A 17,039-nucleotide genomic window follows, 5' to 3' on the forward strand; every position below is an offset into this window, starting at 1 on the left:
GTTTCAATTTACATACTATGAGGTGTGGTCAAAAACCGTCAGTGTCACGTCAGCAACGTTCATTAGGCAAGTCGGTCGTACCTACGAACGTCACCCAGTCTCGAAATCTTCGGCTGTCAATGTTCAGTGCGACGACTATTGCGCTTACACTAGCTCGCAGCTAGTACCGTAACGTGGTTGCACGCAGTCGTAAACGTTCCATACAGAGTCAGAGCATCGTATTTCTCTCGATAAAAAATGTGGACACATGAGTGCTAGGCACGACCTATACAATCCCCAAGACCAACACTTCACTGTCTAAGACACCGGCCAGATCCTGAACACAAGCAGTAATCGCACAGTCGCCTGCAATTCTCCTGTACTCGTTGTGAAGTAACCTCTTGAGTAGAAGTGCGTTGAATGGCTGCTTAAGCTGTTCCAGCAGCTCCCACACAGCATCGTCATCGCTACCGGTCTGCGTTGGGAGCTCTTGTAGATGCCAAGGACGTACAAGAATGTATCTATCGACACCCTCGTCAAGGGTAACCGACAGTGTGACCTCGAGGGGCAGCAGGTGCGATGCATGAATCTCGTATGGGTAGCATGAGGGGCTAATCGAGGGACTTCGCAATTTGACCGCCGTAACTTGGTGGACGGCAGAGGGTAATGTAAGCCTCCTATTGACAACTCCAGCACGCGGTAGTCTTGCAAGGCTACTGTACAATTTATGTGCCTTTTCAAGATCCAGGTTATCGCGTCTAGCAGGGTCGCTGGGGATCAGTTGGATGTGGGGTACCGTCTGGTATGGCACGAGGTTGGCAGGGAAACAACTATTGAATGAGGATGCCTTCCCGACCCAATCTAGAACCGAAACGTCTCCCGAACGCGATATGATCTCTGCCAGGAGACGTCCGAGTGCATACTCTGCGGATTCACCGTAGAGGATGGGTAAGTGAATGTCAAAGATTCCGAGAAGAGAGTAGGCAACATCTTCTACCCGAGTGGTGCTGCGGCCTGATGCCCAGTGGAGTCTGGATCGCGCGTCATCCGTGCCAGGAGAGAAGTCCCGAAGATGCTTTTCTGCTATTCCCGTTGCCTTCTGAAGCTCTCCAAGCACGGCGGGATCTGCTTTGTGATCTCCGACGTCACAGTTCATGTAGAGCGACCACCCGCGTGTATAGAACAAGATAGTTTGTGAAGCCAACAATTCTTGGAGGGTCCAGCCTCGTTTGAACCAGACACTGTCGACAAGTGAACCAGCGTCGGAGATGTCGAAGAGGTGAACAAGCGTCAAGGACGACCGACGATACCATGAAAACATAGACCCAATCGCCTCTTGCAACTCAGCACTGCTGTCTTTGTCGATGCAGCATGTATCGCTCCACGCCCACTGCAAATTATATTTAAGAGCATGAACGCAAAAGCTTTGTAGCTTCGCCAGGCCGCCCGTGCAGCCCAAGTTATAGATGTTTTTACCGTCAACGTTGCGTAGTAATGGCTCGCCACTCCCCCACCTGTGAGATAGCATAGCAATTCGAAAGAAATTTGTGACCACATTATTGATTTCCGTTTGGAGTTGCAGCCTGTTGAGTGAAGACGCTGACAACAGGATCTGCTTGTATTGAGGGCTATCCTTGAATTTGGACAACTGCGCATCCCGGTTGCACAAGAAGCCGGTCGGTGTATGTAACAGTCGTAGCGGAATGTTTTCAAGATATTCGGAGACAGCCTTGTCGATTAATTGCTCAACATCAGAGGAACTGGAACTTGAAGGACCGGCCTCCACTCCCCTCACGTGCGCAAGCGCAGCCCCTTTTCTAACCTTCGCTTTGAGGTAACGTGCAAGATGTTCTTGAGATAACGCAAAATCAGGGTGCCCTGGAGGGTTAAGCTGTGAGGCAGTACGCACGAGGCTAAGGGCCTCTTCTATGTCGTTCACCGAACCCAGTGCTTGGTATGTTTCATAGAGGGAATCAGCGAGGCTGAGAAGAGGCTTGCATCGGTTCTGAGGAGGAGTATATTCCAGCACAACGCGGCGAAGAGATATGATATCTTCCAGATCCACCAAAGCATTCTTTCTCCCGAAACGTTGATAGAAGCAATTATCGAGTTCAAGAAGAACTGCTAGTGTCTCTGTGTCGTCTGGGGGCATGAGGTCCGACGCAGCTTGCCTCAGCGTAATTATTTCGTCCAAATCCACCGCCGTATCTTCCTTCTGAAACCGCTTATACAGCAGATCGGCAAGGTTGATGAGGATCGAATGGCGTCGCGGGTGTTCCGACGGTATGAATTCTAGTGCAGTTCGCCCGAGCGTGATCATCGCGTCCAAATCACCGCTAGTTCCTTCCTTCCTGAATTCTTCGAAAAGGAAATCGGCTACGTCTCTCAGGATTATATAACCGGGCAGGAAATTCGGGGGAGTGCGTTTTAGTGTAGGTTTCGGGAAGGCGGGGAATTCTTTTGCCTACGTAGGAATGAAAATACAGTTATTTGCCAGATTGATCGAGCGCAGTTAAAAGTGATGTACCTCAGTCTCGGCTATACCTTTGAAGAGCAGTAGTACAGCACTCCACGCTATTTCTGGTTGGCCTTTGAAAATTCCAGGGAACATTGATGAATGCCATCTGTGGTTTCCGTTACCGTTTAACCCACCCACGATAGTTTCTAGCTGCGACAATCGTTGGCTCAGCGTTTCACTGGGAAGAGTAGAGGCCGGCTTGCTAGTCGGCACTACATAAACATGAGACGGAACCGCGAACTTGTTAGGAAACGCCTTCGCAAACGTTTCGAGATGTCGCGACATCAGCATACCATCATGTGGCAGATCGGAGTCGAGTGAGTGGAGAAAGATAATTCCAGGGCGACATTTTTTGATGAACCTGCAATAATACTTGGATGTTATCATGAAGGGGCGTTGATTCCACTCACGTCGACTTCAACCATTTGGTCACCATACTCTCAGCATCGAAATTATTACGGTCGGTATGAAACGATGGCATGTCCACAACTACGATGTTGTCCAAGCCGGCACTGACGTTGCACCTCACGGCTTTGACTTTCTTTGAGTTTGTCCCGAGACGTCTGGGGCTCGTGCTTGCAACCTGGAAGTCATGATTCTTGAACAGTTTCCCCGTAAACTGGAAATTGATTAGCAAAGTTCCCTTGTGAAACAGAACATCATTACCCAGCTCTTGCCAGCCCCGGTTGGGCCGATTACACTGGCCAGTCAGTCGGCTCAACCCGACGTTGGAAGCAACTGTAGTATTTGGCCACTTACAAAATTACAAAATCGTTTTCTGCAATTTCTAGTTTTCCAACAAGGTTCAGCTTGATCTCACGCTTTAAGTGGTTTTGCGTGAGCGTGGAAGGGCCAGATGGCCTGTCAAACACTCACAGGTAGGGCCTGGGTTCTTTTAGTGAATAGGAGGGCTGCACGCCTTGCGAATGGGATCTTCAGTTCGTCCACATTACCCAACATCATTTGCAACTGAGCTTCCAAGCGCCGTTGCTCCGCCTGGAGCTGCTTCATCAACTCCGAATCTTTCTGCGCCTTGGCTTCTTCCTGCAGCTGTTTGATTGTTTCCTTTTGTTCATGTAGGAGCCTCTGGAATTGCAAGTAGAGGGCTTTCCCGGCAGTCGTCTCGTTTAGCTTCATTTCCACATCCACCAGCTCCTCCTGAAGCAAAACGGCCTCCCCACCCCCCGTCAAACCTCGAACAATTTTCCACGCGGAACCCGAAGAGTTGTTGAATCGTTCATGGCGAGCCCCAGCATCAATTAGCGGCTTCCAGAAGTTTGTCTCTAGTTGCGACACTCGGTTCTCTGCGATATTCTTATCTTTCGCCTTGTCCCACATAGTGGTCACCAATCGCACGCGCTCGGCCGCCGTGTCTCCACACAACCCGCCGAACATGTCAAGGTTTTTACACACTGATCCGGACATCCGGTTGTCTGTTATGCGATGCGTGTAGATAATACCTGTGAGTTTGACATCATTGCGGTATCTGTTCACGTGTTGGTGAGTGGTTAATCTGACAAACTCGGTCGCTCACTTCCTCTCTAGCCAGTCAGCAATTGTCTTTAGTATGTCTCGGTCTGATCGATAAGTGTCATCGAATCCCGGGGTGTCCACCAACACATATTGTTGGTTATTGGATAGGTTGACTATATGCTCTCTAACGGCTTGCGTATGGGACTTGAGTCCATGTGCTGCACCATCCTCGCCCCTTCCCATGAGCCGGTTGATAAACTATGTGTCTCTTAGCCAACGAATCACAAGGGATCGTTCCTTCGCTCACGTTGGTTTTCCCTGATCCGGTAGGACCCATCACCCTGAGACAGTGTAGTTAACAACGAGCAGAATTCATAGAGGGAAGACATACGCGATAATCGCGGGCTTGGAAGTCATCTCATGCGTCAGAATGGTGATTTCAGGGGGGCGAGGAAGAGTTCGCAGGGTTCAGGTGTGTATGCTAGTGTTTTCAAATACTGTACAGGCACGTGTGGATACACCTGCGTCAAACCGTCTGCATGGTCTACCTCACCGTCATCTATATCACACAGGCTTCAAATCTAGGCCCTTGAATTGTGTCAGGATTCCGACTGTCCTATTTTGATCCATCAAATTTGTGAGGCTATCCCAGCACTATCCCCTACTGAGGATCAGCGCTTTGGGGTTGGCCCTTGGAATCTGGATTCTAAGACATTGATGTCCGTCCTCGTGTTTGCGGAGTAATAGTGCTACCTGCCCGTCAACGCGTGCTACGCCTCGTTGTCCTTTCTCCTGTATACGATGGCAGATACAGAGCGGTCCACTTTTCGGTGTTCTTGTCGTGGGTTCCTTTGGCGCTTGCCTCCGCTGCAGATCCACTTGCCTTGCACTGCCTCTTTTCGTTGATAATACAGAGAGTCTCTTTTTTTCTGGCCTTGCTGTCCATCGTGGTATTGGTGGCGGACCTCTTGGATGTGACAACGGAGTGTCGGACGGGGAGGGTATCTAAGCTTCAATACGAGGCCACGTGAGACACTTGCAGCTGCGCGTCCGGGTCCGGTCTATCTTGAACCACTGATGCCCAGTTATTAACACACACCCAGTCTCTCCATTTCCCTCTTGTACTCACCCATGTCAGCGCCGTCCCAACCTCGTCATCGAGGGTCGACAGACATTCATCTCGAGGACGAACTTATGACGCCTGGGGCACATCGTGAAGAGCATGCAACCATCCATCTGTGGAATCCTTCGCGGTGAGTACGCACATACGGGATAAGTAACAGTCTCAATTGGGACCGTCTCTTTTATGGGTAGGCCTCAGCACGCCCCAGCTCGGACGCCAGTTGACTCGACCAGGCCTGAGAGTAACATGTAGGTACTGTCATCAGGAGATGATCGTCAGTTAACCTCGTCGAAATTGCCAGTGTCCATGAAACCCAGACATGGAGCGAATGGCTCATCTCCATGTTCAACGGATTATTTCGCGCCCTTCCAATGACCACAACTATGACGATGCTAGCTGCGCCTGTGCTTAGCATGTGGCAGGAGCTACCATCGGCAGCACTTGTACCTGACATGCGGCGGAGACCACCTTCATCAACAGCGCCCTTGCCCAATCCATTCCAGGAGCCAATTTCATCCACAGCGCCCTTGCCCAATCCATCTCAGGAGCCAATTCCATCCACAGCGCCCTTGTCCAATCCACCCCGGGAGCCAATTTCATCCATAGCGCCCTTGCCCAACCCACCAGAAGAGACAGTCTCATCCACAGCGCCCTTGTCCAATCCACCCTGGGAGCCAATTTCATCCATAGCGCCCTTGCCCAACCCACCAGAAGAGCCAATTTCATCCACAGCGCCTCTGCCCAACACGCGGCAGGAAACAGCAGCTGCACGGTTAGATATATCTTCTATGGCATTTACGGACCCGTTCTGATGCGTGTTGATATCCACTACTCATAGACCAACGGGCCATATCTGCGTGATTTGCCAGGATGCAATTCACGGATCCGAATTTCGAGCTCCTTGCGGTCACTACTACGACATACCATGTATCACCGACCTCCTCCGAACTGCCACACATGACGAGAGCCTATTTCCCCCTCGCTGCTGTAGACAAAACATTCCTTTCGATGAAGTCCAGTCTCACCTCTCACGTGCTCTGGTGACAGAATTCCGAGAGAAGAGCAAAGAATTTGGAACGCTCAGTCGGGTCTACTGTGCTCGACAAACGTGTAGTCGTTTCTTAGGTCCTCTCACCCAAACCACATCTGGAACAACAGTCTACGATTGTCCCGCACCCCACTGCGGAACCCGAACGTGCGCAAACTGCCGAGGACAATACAACGAAGCTACACATACATGTCGGCATGATCAAGGTGCCGAGCGAGTTCTCGAGCTCGGGCGTGCAGAGGGCTGGGTGCGGTGTCCAGGCTGTTCACAGCTGATCGAGCTCGAAATAGGGTGTTTTCATATGACGTGTCGGTGCAGGACCGAGTTTTGTTACTTGTGTGAAGCGAGGTGGAAAACGTGTAACTGCCCCCAGTGGGATGGGCGTCAACTGCTTGCTGTCGCACAGCAGAGAGTCGATGCGCAACTCGGTGGGGGCCAGTACTTCCATCCTTTTCTTCGTGGTTTGGGCCCTCTTCCTGAGCCCGCTTGGTTCGAACCCCGTAAGCCTCCGATTTTCCCGGTCGTATTGCTCAGAACTCAGCCTGTACCAGCAGTCCAACCGCGAGCCCCCGCGGTCCGACCAGCGGCTCCACTCGTGGCACCAGATAGAACAGTCCGCGACTCTAAGAGGCAGACGGGCCACCGCCGGGGTGCGGACACAGGTTCTATGAACATCGACGCCATCCGACAACGCATGATTCGCGAGATGGCCGCACGTTTGCAGGTTGATCATGATTGCCAACATTTGAACTGGGAATATCGTTCTGGAAGAGGAAGGTGTCAGATTTGTCACCATGTATTGTCGTTATATCTCTACGTGAGTGGGTAATTTTTTTAAAAAAAATTCGAGGTTGATGATCGTCGTGGCATCTTTTTCCTCTCATTTTTGTTACCTTTTAATCGGTTGCGTGAGGTTAGAGATGTGCTGGGTGTGAGATGTTGGTGTGTAATCGGTGTCGCAGGAACAGGCTCTAGGGGGTTGTAGATCCCCCTTTTTTGACAAATGGTAATACTATGTAGCATCAGTTGAACTGACGTCTCTAGCCATGTATAATCACTATATCGGAGGCCTGGAAGAACCGTCGGGTGGACGGGGGCGTGTGGGACTCCGTGAACCTACCAGTGGTGGACCCGCCATAGAGCGCCTGGTAGACGTTATCTCACTAAAAAGCCTCAGGTGGGGGGTGCAAGCTTGCGAGCAGTCTTGCAAGAACATGCACTGGCTATAGCATAGAACTGGATGTATATCGACCAAGGGTACATTCGGATGAGGGTGTTAAGGGATGTTGAACATCGTCGAGCTGGAGAATTTTCGCCGTAGGTCACCTGATGTGGTGGGTGAGGTTGCTATTGCTGCAAGCAATGCTCATGTCTTTCGACAAGTCCAATGGCTAGTAATCATCGTTCTAAGGGGGGCAGTGGTGTTCTGTGAGCATTTTTATGCCATGTGCACCACATTGCCTCCCTGTTGCAGTACGGGAAAATCCGACTACGATGGTGGTTGCAGTTCAAGGGGTCCCCCAAGCTGTAGATCTTGTCGGAGGTAAAACCTGTCTGGAGCCGAGCAAAGTTTGTTCGTCGCGCCTCTTTTCCATCCTCGCTTGGCGCGAATCTGGTCGGTCGGTCGGCATGTACTACAGGAATGGGTAATTGGAAATAACTTCGTGCGACGACATCCAGAGCCAAGTGGAACTAACGGGTTCGTGTTACACTTCCGGTCTTCTTCATGCGGTGCCTGGTTGTGCATTAGCTCTGACGTACAGTATGCCATATTCTCCATCGCATGGAATCACACTTGAAAATCTGGACGCATGCATTGCATATTGCATAGCCATCATGTCTGAAGATGTAAAGAAATGAATACACGGCCTGTGGGGAACATCACTGCTTCGCGACGTCAGGAAAACATCTCCGCTGTTACACAACTTAGAACGTCGAAGGGCGGCGGGAGACGAATGTAGAGGCAGACTTGGCGACGCGGTGGGGAAGGGGGAATCTGAGCTTCGGCTCGAGGAGCTGTTTGATGTATGGACGACGGACATCGTCTGCCTTCTTGAGCTCGACGACGCGAAGGATCTATGTATGCGAGATCGCGTGAGTGTCCGTGCCCCGTTAGTGGATGAGTGGGTGTGTCCAAGTGGGGAAGACGCACATGGATGGACCGGAATCGGGCACGGTGTCTTGCTGCCATGTCTTGGTAAAGCGATTTAACGGCATCGGCACGGCTGAGTTCGCGGAACTCCTTGTACATGTTGTGTGTGCCCGAGCGGGAGTCGTAGCGGAGCCAAATACCAAAGTTCTTGACCTTCAACGGCTTTTTCTCATATATCTATAATGACCAAGAGAGGAGAATAAAGAGCGGTCAGAGCGATTTGGAGATGATTCAGCTCGAATACACACGACGTTGACGCCGATGATTTCACCGCTCGCCTTCTTGACTTTCTTTAGCTGCCTAACGGATCACAAAAAGCGTATCAATTCCAAGTCGATAAGACAGATGCCGGAGCATGGATGAGTCGTACCTCAGGAAGTACCAGAATCGGGATTTGGCAACGACTTCGTTGGGGGCGAAGATGCGCATGCGGTAGATTTTTGGAGTGGGATCTGACTCGGTGGGCAAATGACACCCGACGACCTGGTATTCTTGGAGTCCCATCTACACAACACGACCATAAGCATCGTCAGCACGCATATTATCACCGTCAAGTCATCCTCATCCGAGGTCAACCACTAGCCCCAGTGAAAATCGGAGCTAGCTAGACCTGGCCCCATCTATGGAGCAACTATGATTTGTATGTATTGGTATGTGTGACTATGTGACTACAGTGTCCCTAGTTACACATAGCATGTGATATTGTTCAATTGTGTTTCAACAACTTTGCCATTGCACTATTCTGTATGATGCAATCCATTCCATGCTACATGATTCAGTCAATGTGTACAAGCTGCTAAATCCACTGTAAGACATCATCATACTGGCCTCCTCACACTACAGCCATGGCACCAGACCCATCTCAACTCTGGTGTGTTTGCCAGAAGTATTGCAAGGGTTCATACTGCCAACTTAACACACTGAATACCTGGCACTGCCACCTGCATGAGGCAGAGGCAGATGAGGTTGACACAATATGGCTGGCTTCGAGATCCAATGCTTTTTGTGAGTTTCTTCACACTGCAGCTGGTTTGTCTACCAGCTCTTCTAAGAGGCAGGCAGATGGGAACATTCCCAGTGAAACTGCTGCTGCAAAGCATCCATGTGGATCACTGGTAAGGATACTTGGCTTATAGCACTTATTCTAGTTACAGGGATTACCTAGATACCCAGAGAGGATTCCACTGAAGGTATGTCAGTGATGCACTGTACAATGTAAATCTGAGTGAGATGGCCCAACAGCACAATCACAACCACACAAAACAGCAGCTTTAGATGCTGGTGATCATCTGGACACTGGCAGCAATCATAGCTTTGTGGATCAAGAGAACAGTATGCAGCCATATTAATTATTACCTAGTAGACCCAGCCAACAAAGGCCAGCCAGCAGATCCACCTGATGACAACCAATCAGCAACTCCAGTTGGCATTGGCCCACCAGCAGACCCAGTTGACAATGACCAGCAAGCAGATCCACCCAACAACAACTGACCACTTCCAACAACCCCCAACCCTCTGTCTGGCCTCAACCTGGATGAGCTTGCACACATGCACACTTGCCCAAACTCCAGCAGAGTATGGCCTTCATCCAAGCAATCCGAAATGCATCACTTGACAATGGCATTGCTCTCACAGGAGAAGACCTTGACTGACTTCACAACCTGCCTAAAGAACCCCTCCAAGTAGATGACCAGTACACTGAACTTGCACTTTCCATGTTCATTGCCCTAGAACACTCTTCTGAAAGTACATATGAGAAGATTCACCAGGCTATTCAGAAGTGTTTCCCTGATGTAGGGCTCCCAAGCTTCCACCAAATGAAATGTCTCCTTGCCAATCTCAGCGGCATCACTTCTGTAGCCAATCATATGTGTATCAACTCTTGCACTGCATATGTAGGTCCTCTGTCCAACCTCGAGATATGCCCAGAATGCTCCAAGCCATGCTATGACCAAGTCAAGCTCCACAGAAGCAATGGCAGGATCAAGCATCCTTGTGCCATTTTCCATATGATCCCAATTGCACCACAACTTCAGTCACTCTGGTGACATCCTGAGAGTGCTCAGAAGATGTGCTACTGGCACAAATGAACTCAACAGATATTCCAGGAGCTCCAGAAGAGTGACATCAGACATGCCTCCATGAAGTGCAGGCAAGGACATGCATGCTCCAGGTGAGGGTGCATGTGGAAGATTATGGTACTACTAATTTTCCTTAGGCATGTCTCTCAGGCTAGTTGGAAGTACAGTTGACCAGGGCAATGCAAGCATACTTCCTCCAGCATCCTTAATCAAGAACCCACTGTAAGTGTACATTTGTTACTATATGCTTACTAACTTCATTGCAGATTATTGGTGTCCTGCACACCATCTGTTGTTGACAACAGTCCCCCACAGCAAAACACAATGCTAGACAAAGGTGTCACTCCAGCATCTGGATTGAATGATGGCATCAACAGAGAACATGAAGATAATACAGGTAGACTGTCTGCTTTTATGGAACTGGGCTAACAATTACTCTGGGCACAGAAGCAAGTGCACTCACAGCACAAGTGTCTATGCAGACAGGGCTTGGACAAGCACCACAACCAAAGGGAGTGATGAAGAAGACATGGCATCCTCCATCAAACAAAAGTGCAAGGTGAGTAGCACCTTTAGGATGCATGACCATTAATTAATGAAATATTCTGCCAGAACTCTTTGCATGCATTGCTACCAGAAGCAAATTGGCAGCTCACTAAAAGAATTCAACTCATATTTTGACACATTGTCTGTGGACCAAAAGGCAGTAAGTTTTGATTATCTAGTATGGGGCATGTGCCTACTAATCTATACATATAGAAATACAAGGATGAGGCGACCAAACTAGTAAGTGGCTTGCACTCAATGGTCACAATCTAATGAGGATCCTGTAGGTCTCAAGTGGTGTATGGAGCAATGGGACAGCAGATGTTATCACAAAGTTTTTGGATGGTGAAATGTATTAAGCAAGGCCACAAGACTGCCATCCTGGTTTGGTGGGTTGTGCATGCATGTTCCAATGGGTATCGGCTCTGGTTTGCATGGATGGAAGGGAGGAATGGGGAGCATGTTTATTGGCAGGCTGTGGTGTGGTGGCAGCAGCAGCAGCAGCAGCAAGGGTGGGTAGGTGGGTGTTTATACATTGTATACATATACACATGAATGCATAGCTGCTGTTGCAATCACAAGATCTCAAAATTGCATAGAACAGGCTACTTTGACATAGGCCAGCATAGCAAATTGAACAGAAATGAAGAGTGAGAGAGAACCTATGTAGGACCTATGGAAAAGCTATGGAATAGCAAGGCATAGTACAAAGTACTTTGACATAGCTAAATCAGCTATGGAGACACCCATTTCCTATGTGAGGCCATTCCCATCTATGGCATAGGTATGACTACATGTGTACATTGCTACAGATAGCTCTGATTTTCACTGGGATGTAAGAGCTGTGATTTGGTGAGATTAGTCAGCATGAGTCAAGAGGAACTGTGTGCTGTTTTCTAATTCTGCTTCTTCACTGTTTGCAAGTTTGTGTATCCTTTCATGATGAACAGTTCAACCAATGCACAGCCTGTCCTCCTTTTGATCCCCCAAAGCCTTGCACTGTTACAGTTGCACATTGTGCAACCAAACCCACATGTGGGTGGGATGACATAATAAATCATGATATTCTGCCACAACTGCCAAACACCACCAAACATCCACACAAACTGCAAAGGTCAAACCTTGCACACCATAGTTCAACAGCAGTCCATGCCTCCTGGATCAAGCTTTTTTTTTTCCAAAGTGAGTATGCCCACCCAATTCACCTCATGCTCCAGTGATGCTCCTGGGTGATTTTGATTGCATCAGGGCAGATCTGTGTTGGATGCTGGTGCCCAGTGAAAATCGGAGCTATCTGTAGCAATGTACACATAGTCATACCTATGCCATAGATGGGAATGGCCTCACATAGGAAATGGGTGTCTCCATAGCTGATTTAGCTATGTCAAAGTACTTTGTACTATGCCTTGCTATTCCATAGCTTTTCCATAGGTCCTACATAGGTTCTCTCTCACTCTTCATTTCTGTTCAATTTGCTATGCTGGCCTATGTCAAAGTAGCCTGTTCTATGCAATTTTGAGATCTTGTGATTGCAACAGCAGCTATGCATTCATGTGTATATGTATACAATGTATAAACACCCACCTACCCACCCTTGCGCTGCTGCTGCTGCTGCCACCACACCACAGCCTGCCAATAAACATGCTCCCCATTCCTCCCTTCCATCCATGCAAACCAGAGCCAATACCCATTGGAACATGCATGCACGACCCACCAAACCAGGATGGCAGTCTTGTGGCCTTGCTTAATACATTTCACCATCCAAAAACTTTGTGATAACATCTGCTGTCCCATTGCTCCATACACCACTTGAGACCTACAGGATCCTCATTAGATTGTGACCATTGAGTACAAGCCACTTACTAGTTTGGTCACCTCATCCTTGTATTTCTATATGTATAGATTAGTAGGCACATACCCCATACTAGATAATCAAAACTTACTGCCTTTTGGTCCACAGACAATGTGTCAAAATATGAGTTGAATTCTTCTAGTGAGCTGCCAATTTGCTTCTGGTAGCAATGCATGCAAAGAGTTCTGGCAGAATATTTCATTAATTAATGGTCATGCATCCTAAAGGTGCTACTCACCTTGCACTTTTGTTTGATGGAGGATGCCATGTCTTCTTCATCACTCCCTTCAGTTGTGGTGCTTGTCCAAGCCCTGTCTGCATAGACACTTGTGCTGTGAGTGCACTTGCTTCTGTGCCCAGAGTAATTGTTAGCCCAGTTCCATAAAAGCAGACAGTCTACCTGTATTATCTTCATGTTCTCTGTTGATGCCATCATTCAATCCAGATGCTGGAGTGACACCTTTGTCTAGCATTGTGTTTTGCTGTGGGGGACTGTTGTCAACAACAGATGGTGTGCAGGACACCAATAATCTGCAACGAAGTTAGTAAGCATATAGTAACAAATGTACACTTACAGTGGGTTCTTGATTAAGGATGCTGGAGGAAGTATGCTTGCATTGCCCTGGTCAACTGTACTTCCAACTAGCCTGAGAGACATGCCTAAGGAAAATTAGTAGTACCATAATCTTCCACATGCACCCTCACCTGGAGCATGCATGTCCTTGCCTGCACTTCATGGAGGCATGTCTGATGTCACTCTTCTGGAGCTCCTGGAATATCTGTTGAGTTCATCTGTGCCAGTAGCACATCTTCTGAGCACTCTCAGGATGTCACCAGAGTGACTGAAGTTGTGGTGCAATTGGGATCATATGGAAAATGGCACAAGGATGCTTGATCCTGCCATTGCTTCTGTGGAGCTTGACTTGGTCATAGCATGGCTTGGAGCATTCTGGGCATATCTTGAGGTTGGACAGAGGACCTACATATGTGGTGCAAGAGTTGATACACATATGATTGGCTACAGAAGTGATGCCACTGAGATTGGCAAGGAGACATTTCATTTGGTGGAAGCTTGGGAGCCCTACATCAGGGAAACACTTCTGAATAGCCTGGCAAATCTTCTCATATGTACTTTCAGAAGAGTGTTCTAGGGCAATGAACATGGAAAGTGCAAGTTCAGTGTACTGGTCATCTACTTGGAGGGGTTCTTTAGGCAGGTTGTGAAGTCAGTCAAGGTCTTCTCCTGTGAGAGCAATGCCATTGTCAAGTGATGCATTTCAGATTGCTTGGATGAAGGCCATACTCTGCTGGAGTTTGGGCAAGCATGCCATGTGTGCAAGCTCATCCAGGTTGAGGCCAGACAGAGGGTTGGGGGTTGTTGGAAGTGGTCAGTTGTTGTTGGGTGGACCTGCTTGCTGGTCATTGTCAACTGGGTCTGCTGGTGGGCCAATGCCAACTGGAGTCGCTGATTGGTTGTCATCAGGTGGATCTGCTGGTGGGCCGCCATCAACTGGATCTGCTGGCTGGCCTTTGTTGGCTGGGTCTACTAGGTAATAATTAATATGGCTGCATACTGTTCTCTTGATCCACAAAGCTATGATTGCTGCCAGTGTCCAGATGATCACCAGCATCTAAAGCTGCTGTTTTGTGTGGTTGTGATTGTGCTGTTGGGCCATCTCACTCAGATTTACATTGTACAGTGCATCACTGACATACCTTCAGTGGAATCCTCTCTGGGTATCTAGGTAATCCCTGTAACTAGAATAAGTGCTATAAGCCAAGTATCCTTACCAGTGATCCACATGGATGCTTTGCAGCAGCAGTTTCACTGGGAATGTTCCCATCTGCCTGCCTCTTAGAAGAGCTGGTAGACAAACCAGCTGCAGTGTGAAGAAACTCACAAAAAGCATTGGATCTCGAAGCCAGCCATATTGTGTCAACCTCATCTGCCTCTGCCTCATGCAGGTGGCAGTGCCAGGTATTCAGTGTGTTAAGTTGGCAGTATGAACCCTTGCAATACTTCTGGCAAACACACCAGAGTTGAGATGGGTCTGGTGCCATGGCTGTAGTGTGAGGAGGCTGGTATGATGATGTCTTACAGTGGATTTAGCAGCTTGTACATATTGACTGAATCATGTAGCATGGAATGGATTGCATCATACAGAATAGTGCAATGGCAAAGTTGTTGAAACACAATTGAACAATATCACATGCTATAGTGGCACTCAAGGTGGCTTTGGAAGTGCTCTGGAATCGCACTCTGACAGGCCACTGCTGCTATAAAATTTGACTCCAACATGCCATGCCCTGTGGCACTGCTTGACTAGCAATACATGGTAGTTACTTATCCTGGAAGATACATGTCAGATAACATATCAAACTCATATTAATGCACTGTACATGATCGATAAACATCTACCCATCATCCAAGAGCTACCAGATGCCCTGGAAATCTGTCTGCCAAGATCTGCTCAAACAGCTGGACAAGACTAGCCTTCATGTTGTGATAGCAAGGCTTGAAAATGCACAACGTGGAGTTGACAGTAGCAGCTCAGAATCTATGTCAATGTTGCTGAGTTCAGGCTCCAGCTCCCCCACAACTCTCTTCTTCATCACTCCACCATTGCCAGTCACTCCAATCCTGTCAGATTTTGAATCCAGTGCCTCCAATGACACAGAATCCACAGCTGAGCGTGATGGGCATTATGCTCAGTTGCTAAATGCAATCATGGCTCTCAGAGATGAAGTAGAGCATGCACATATCCTTGAGAGACCTGAGATGCCAATGATGTGGGCATCTCAGCTGTGCCTCCTCAAACATTTCACAGATCATTGGCCCCACCTGTTTCAAAAGCACCTTCATGTAGACCCACCAATTTTTGATTGCATTCTGGATCAGATTAGTGGACACATGATATTCCAAAGCAATTCCAAAAACCATCAGCTGGCAGTCACAGTCCAGTTGGTGATCTTCCTTTTCTGTGCAGGGCATTATGGAAATGCAGTGTCACCTGAGGATGTAGCGCAGTGGGCTGGTGTTAGCATTGGCTCAGTTGTCAATTGTATGAACCATGTGATGGTAGCTATACTGGATGAGCACAATAGATTCATCAATATTCCATCTGAAGACTCGCAGGAGATGGAAAGAGTGCAGGTTTTCACTGAGTCACACACCTGTTCAGCCTGGAGGAATGGCATGTTCACTGCTGATGGTTCAAGTATTCCCCTCTTTGAGAAACCACATATCTTCAGGGAAACATTCTATGATAGAAAATCTAGGTACTCATTGAACTGCCAGGTGTGTACTCAAATGCTGAGTGTGAACAGCAGAAGAAACTTACTGAGATAGCTTATTGTTTTGCCACACAATCTTCTTGTTGTGGACTACAGACTTGGACATCTGGGAAGCATCCATGATGCATGGGCCTTCCAGGGGACTTGCATTGCTTCAAACCCTATGCAGTTGATTCCATGTGATCATTGGATGTGGGCAGACAGTGCATACCCATCAGAGACATGGTGTGTTGTCCCCTTCAAAACACCTAAAGGTGGGAGATTATCTCAAGATCAGAATGTGTATAACAAGTACCTTTCAAAGGTACACACCTAGTTTTGCCACAGTACATGGGCTGACAGCTTTGGAAGATCCATGTATGAGTTGAACATGCATTTACTGCCTTGAAAGGGTGCTTTCAAAGCCTCTGTGAAGTGCACCTGAAAATCTGGACAGAAAAAGATATGAAAGTCATGGTTTACTGGGTGCTTTGTTGCATCATCCTACACAACATGATCATCTGGTTTGAGGAGGAAATGGATGATACAATTGAGTGTTCAACTGACTGGGCAGTCAATGAAGGAAGTGGCCTTGATGATGGGGATGGAATTGCTGTGGTGGAGGCTGTGGAGACTATTGGTCAGCAATTTTGAGCAAAGCTATTGGATCAGTTGTTTCAACATCTTGGACAGGAATTAACCCATTAATGGCAGTTGTGGGAGATGGTAGTATTAGCAAGATGAAAAAAATACATTCACCATATGTACATCTTGTGAGAGAATAGGGGAAACATGAATATGACATGAGTACATAGTGGGAATGTGCTGGAGATGGATACAGTGGGGAAGTGTGGGTAAAAACTTGGCCACAACAAGATAAACCTATGCAGTGGGAGGGGTTGCATCCAAATTGGCCTTCATGAGTTTCACAAGCTCAATTTTGAGGCAAAGTGTCTCTGCCTCACTATTGAAGGTGATTTCCTGGGCCTTCATC

General features: G+C 48.2%; 11 protein-coding genes across 11 annotated transcripts; 5 read left to right on the forward strand and 6 right to left on the reverse strand.

The window, feature by feature from the left end:
- Positions 1-195: 195 nt before the first annotated feature.
- F5J12DRAFT_852185 (uncharacterized protein) lies at positions 196-1,416 on the reverse strand. Its single transcript, XM_051746560.1, has one exon. It carries the CDS (start codon positions 1,298-1,300, stop codon positions 266-268), a length of 1,035 nt encoding a protein of 344 aa, XP_051596927.1. The 5' UTR covers positions 1,301-1,416; the 3' UTR covers positions 196-265.
- On the reverse strand, positions 1,356-2,331 carry F5J12DRAFT_852186 (uncharacterized protein). The gene is made up of 2 exons (XM_051746561.1): positions 1,889-2,331; positions 1,356-1,830 (listed from the first exon to the last, which is right to left on the reverse strand). The coding sequence occupies exons 1-2, from the start codon at positions 2,297-2,299 to the stop codon at positions 1,771-1,773; spliced, it is 471 nt and encodes a 156-aa protein (XP_051596928.1). The 5' UTR covers positions 2,300-2,331; the 3' UTR covers positions 1,356-1,770.
- Positions 2,332-3,361: 1,030 nt separating this feature from the next.
- On the reverse strand, positions 3,362-4,316 carry F5J12DRAFT_725278 (P-loop containing nucleoside triphosphate hydrolase protein; the record flags this gene model as incomplete). The annotated part of the gene is made up of 3 exons (XM_051741622.1): positions 3,362-3,983; positions 4,032-4,228; positions 4,278-4,316. Coding segments are annotated over 3 exons (858 nt in total), but the record flags the coding sequence as incomplete, so codon positions are not given.
- A 785-nt stretch (positions 4,317-5,101) lies between these two features.
- Positions 5,102-5,905, forward strand: F5J12DRAFT_895945 (uncharacterized protein; the record flags this gene model as incomplete). The annotated part of the gene is made up of 3 exons (XM_051747894.1): positions 5,102-5,223; positions 5,285-5,341; positions 5,395-5,905. The coding sequence occupies 3 exons, from the start codon at positions 5,102-5,104 to the stop codon at positions 5,903-5,905; spliced, it is 690 nt and encodes a 229-aa protein (XP_051596930.1).
- Positions 5,906-5,947: 42 nt separating this feature from the next.
- F5J12DRAFT_725270 (uncharacterized protein) lies at positions 5,948-7,116 on the forward strand (the record flags this gene model as incomplete). Its single annotated transcript, XM_051741621.1, has 3 exons — positions 5,948-6,599; positions 6,804-6,958; positions 7,060-7,116. Coding segments are annotated over 3 exons (864 nt in total), but the record flags the coding sequence as incomplete, so codon positions are not given.
- Positions 7,117-7,893: 777 nt separating this feature from the next.
- F5J12DRAFT_852208 (60S ribosomal protein L18A) lies at positions 7,894-8,870 on the reverse strand. Its single transcript, XM_051746562.1, has 4 exons — positions 8,664-8,870; positions 8,542-8,593; positions 8,294-8,470; positions 7,894-8,217 (listed from the first exon to the last, which is right to left on the reverse strand). Exons 1-4 carry the CDS (start codon positions 8,795-8,797, stop codon positions 8,068-8,070), a joined length of 513 nt encoding a protein of 170 aa, XP_051596932.1. The 5' UTR covers positions 8,798-8,870; the 3' UTR covers positions 7,894-8,067.
- A 399-nt stretch (positions 8,871-9,269) lies between these two features.
- Positions 9,270-9,784, forward strand: F5J12DRAFT_785233 (uncharacterized protein; the record flags this gene model as incomplete). Its single annotated transcript, XM_051743194.1, has 5 exons — positions 9,270-9,298; positions 9,336-9,408; positions 9,459-9,483; positions 9,536-9,625; positions 9,654-9,784. 5 exons carry the CDS (start codon positions 9,270-9,272, stop codon positions 9,782-9,784), a joined length of 348 nt encoding a protein of 115 aa, XP_051596933.1.
- Positions 9,785-9,945: 161 nt separating this feature from the next.
- F5J12DRAFT_681961 (uncharacterized protein) lies at positions 9,946-10,227 on the forward strand (the record flags this gene model as incomplete). The annotated part of the gene is made up of 1 exon (XM_051740261.1): positions 9,946-10,227. A coding segment is annotated over one exon (282 nt), but the record flags the coding sequence as incomplete, so codon positions are not given.
- A 286-nt stretch (positions 10,228-10,513) lies between these two features.
- Positions 10,514-11,574, forward strand: F5J12DRAFT_785234 (uncharacterized protein; the record flags this gene model as incomplete). The annotated part of the gene is given in 8 exon segments (XM_051743195.1): positions 10,514-10,596; positions 10,641-10,771; positions 10,822-10,933; positions 10,987-11,080; positions 11,134-11,160; positions 11,208-11,265; positions 11,285-11,432; positions 11,484-11,574. 8 exon segments carry the CDS (start codon positions 10,514-10,516, stop codon positions 11,572-11,574), a joined length of 744 nt encoding a protein of 247 aa, XP_051596935.1.
- Positions 11,575-12,164: 590 nt separating this feature from the next.
- Positions 12,165-13,430, reverse strand: F5J12DRAFT_785235 (uncharacterized protein; the record flags this gene model as incomplete). Its single annotated transcript, XM_051743196.1, is given in 9 exon segments — positions 12,165-12,240; positions 12,375-12,425; positions 12,509-12,659; positions 12,679-12,736; positions 12,784-12,810; positions 12,864-12,957; positions 13,011-13,122; positions 13,173-13,303; positions 13,348-13,430. The coding sequence occupies 9 exon segments, from the start codon at positions 13,428-13,430 to the stop codon at positions 12,165-12,167; spliced, it is 783 nt and encodes a 260-aa protein (XP_051596936.1).
- A 286-nt stretch (positions 13,431-13,716) lies between these two features.
- Positions 13,717-13,998, reverse strand: F5J12DRAFT_686870 (uncharacterized protein; the record flags this gene model as incomplete). Its single annotated transcript, XM_051740326.1, has 1 exon — positions 13,717-13,998. A coding segment is annotated over one exon (282 nt), but the record flags the coding sequence as incomplete, so codon positions are not given.
- Between the last annotated feature and the right edge of the window lie 3,041 nt (positions 13,999-17,039).

Source organism: Pisolithus orientalis, assembly GCF_024613125.1.
Source record: "Pisolithus orientalis strain OTSU chromosome Unknown F5J12scaffold_34, whole genome shotgun sequence".
NCBI lineage: Eukaryota > Fungi > Basidiomycota > Agaricomycetes > Boletales > Pisolithaceae > Pisolithus > Pisolithus orientalis.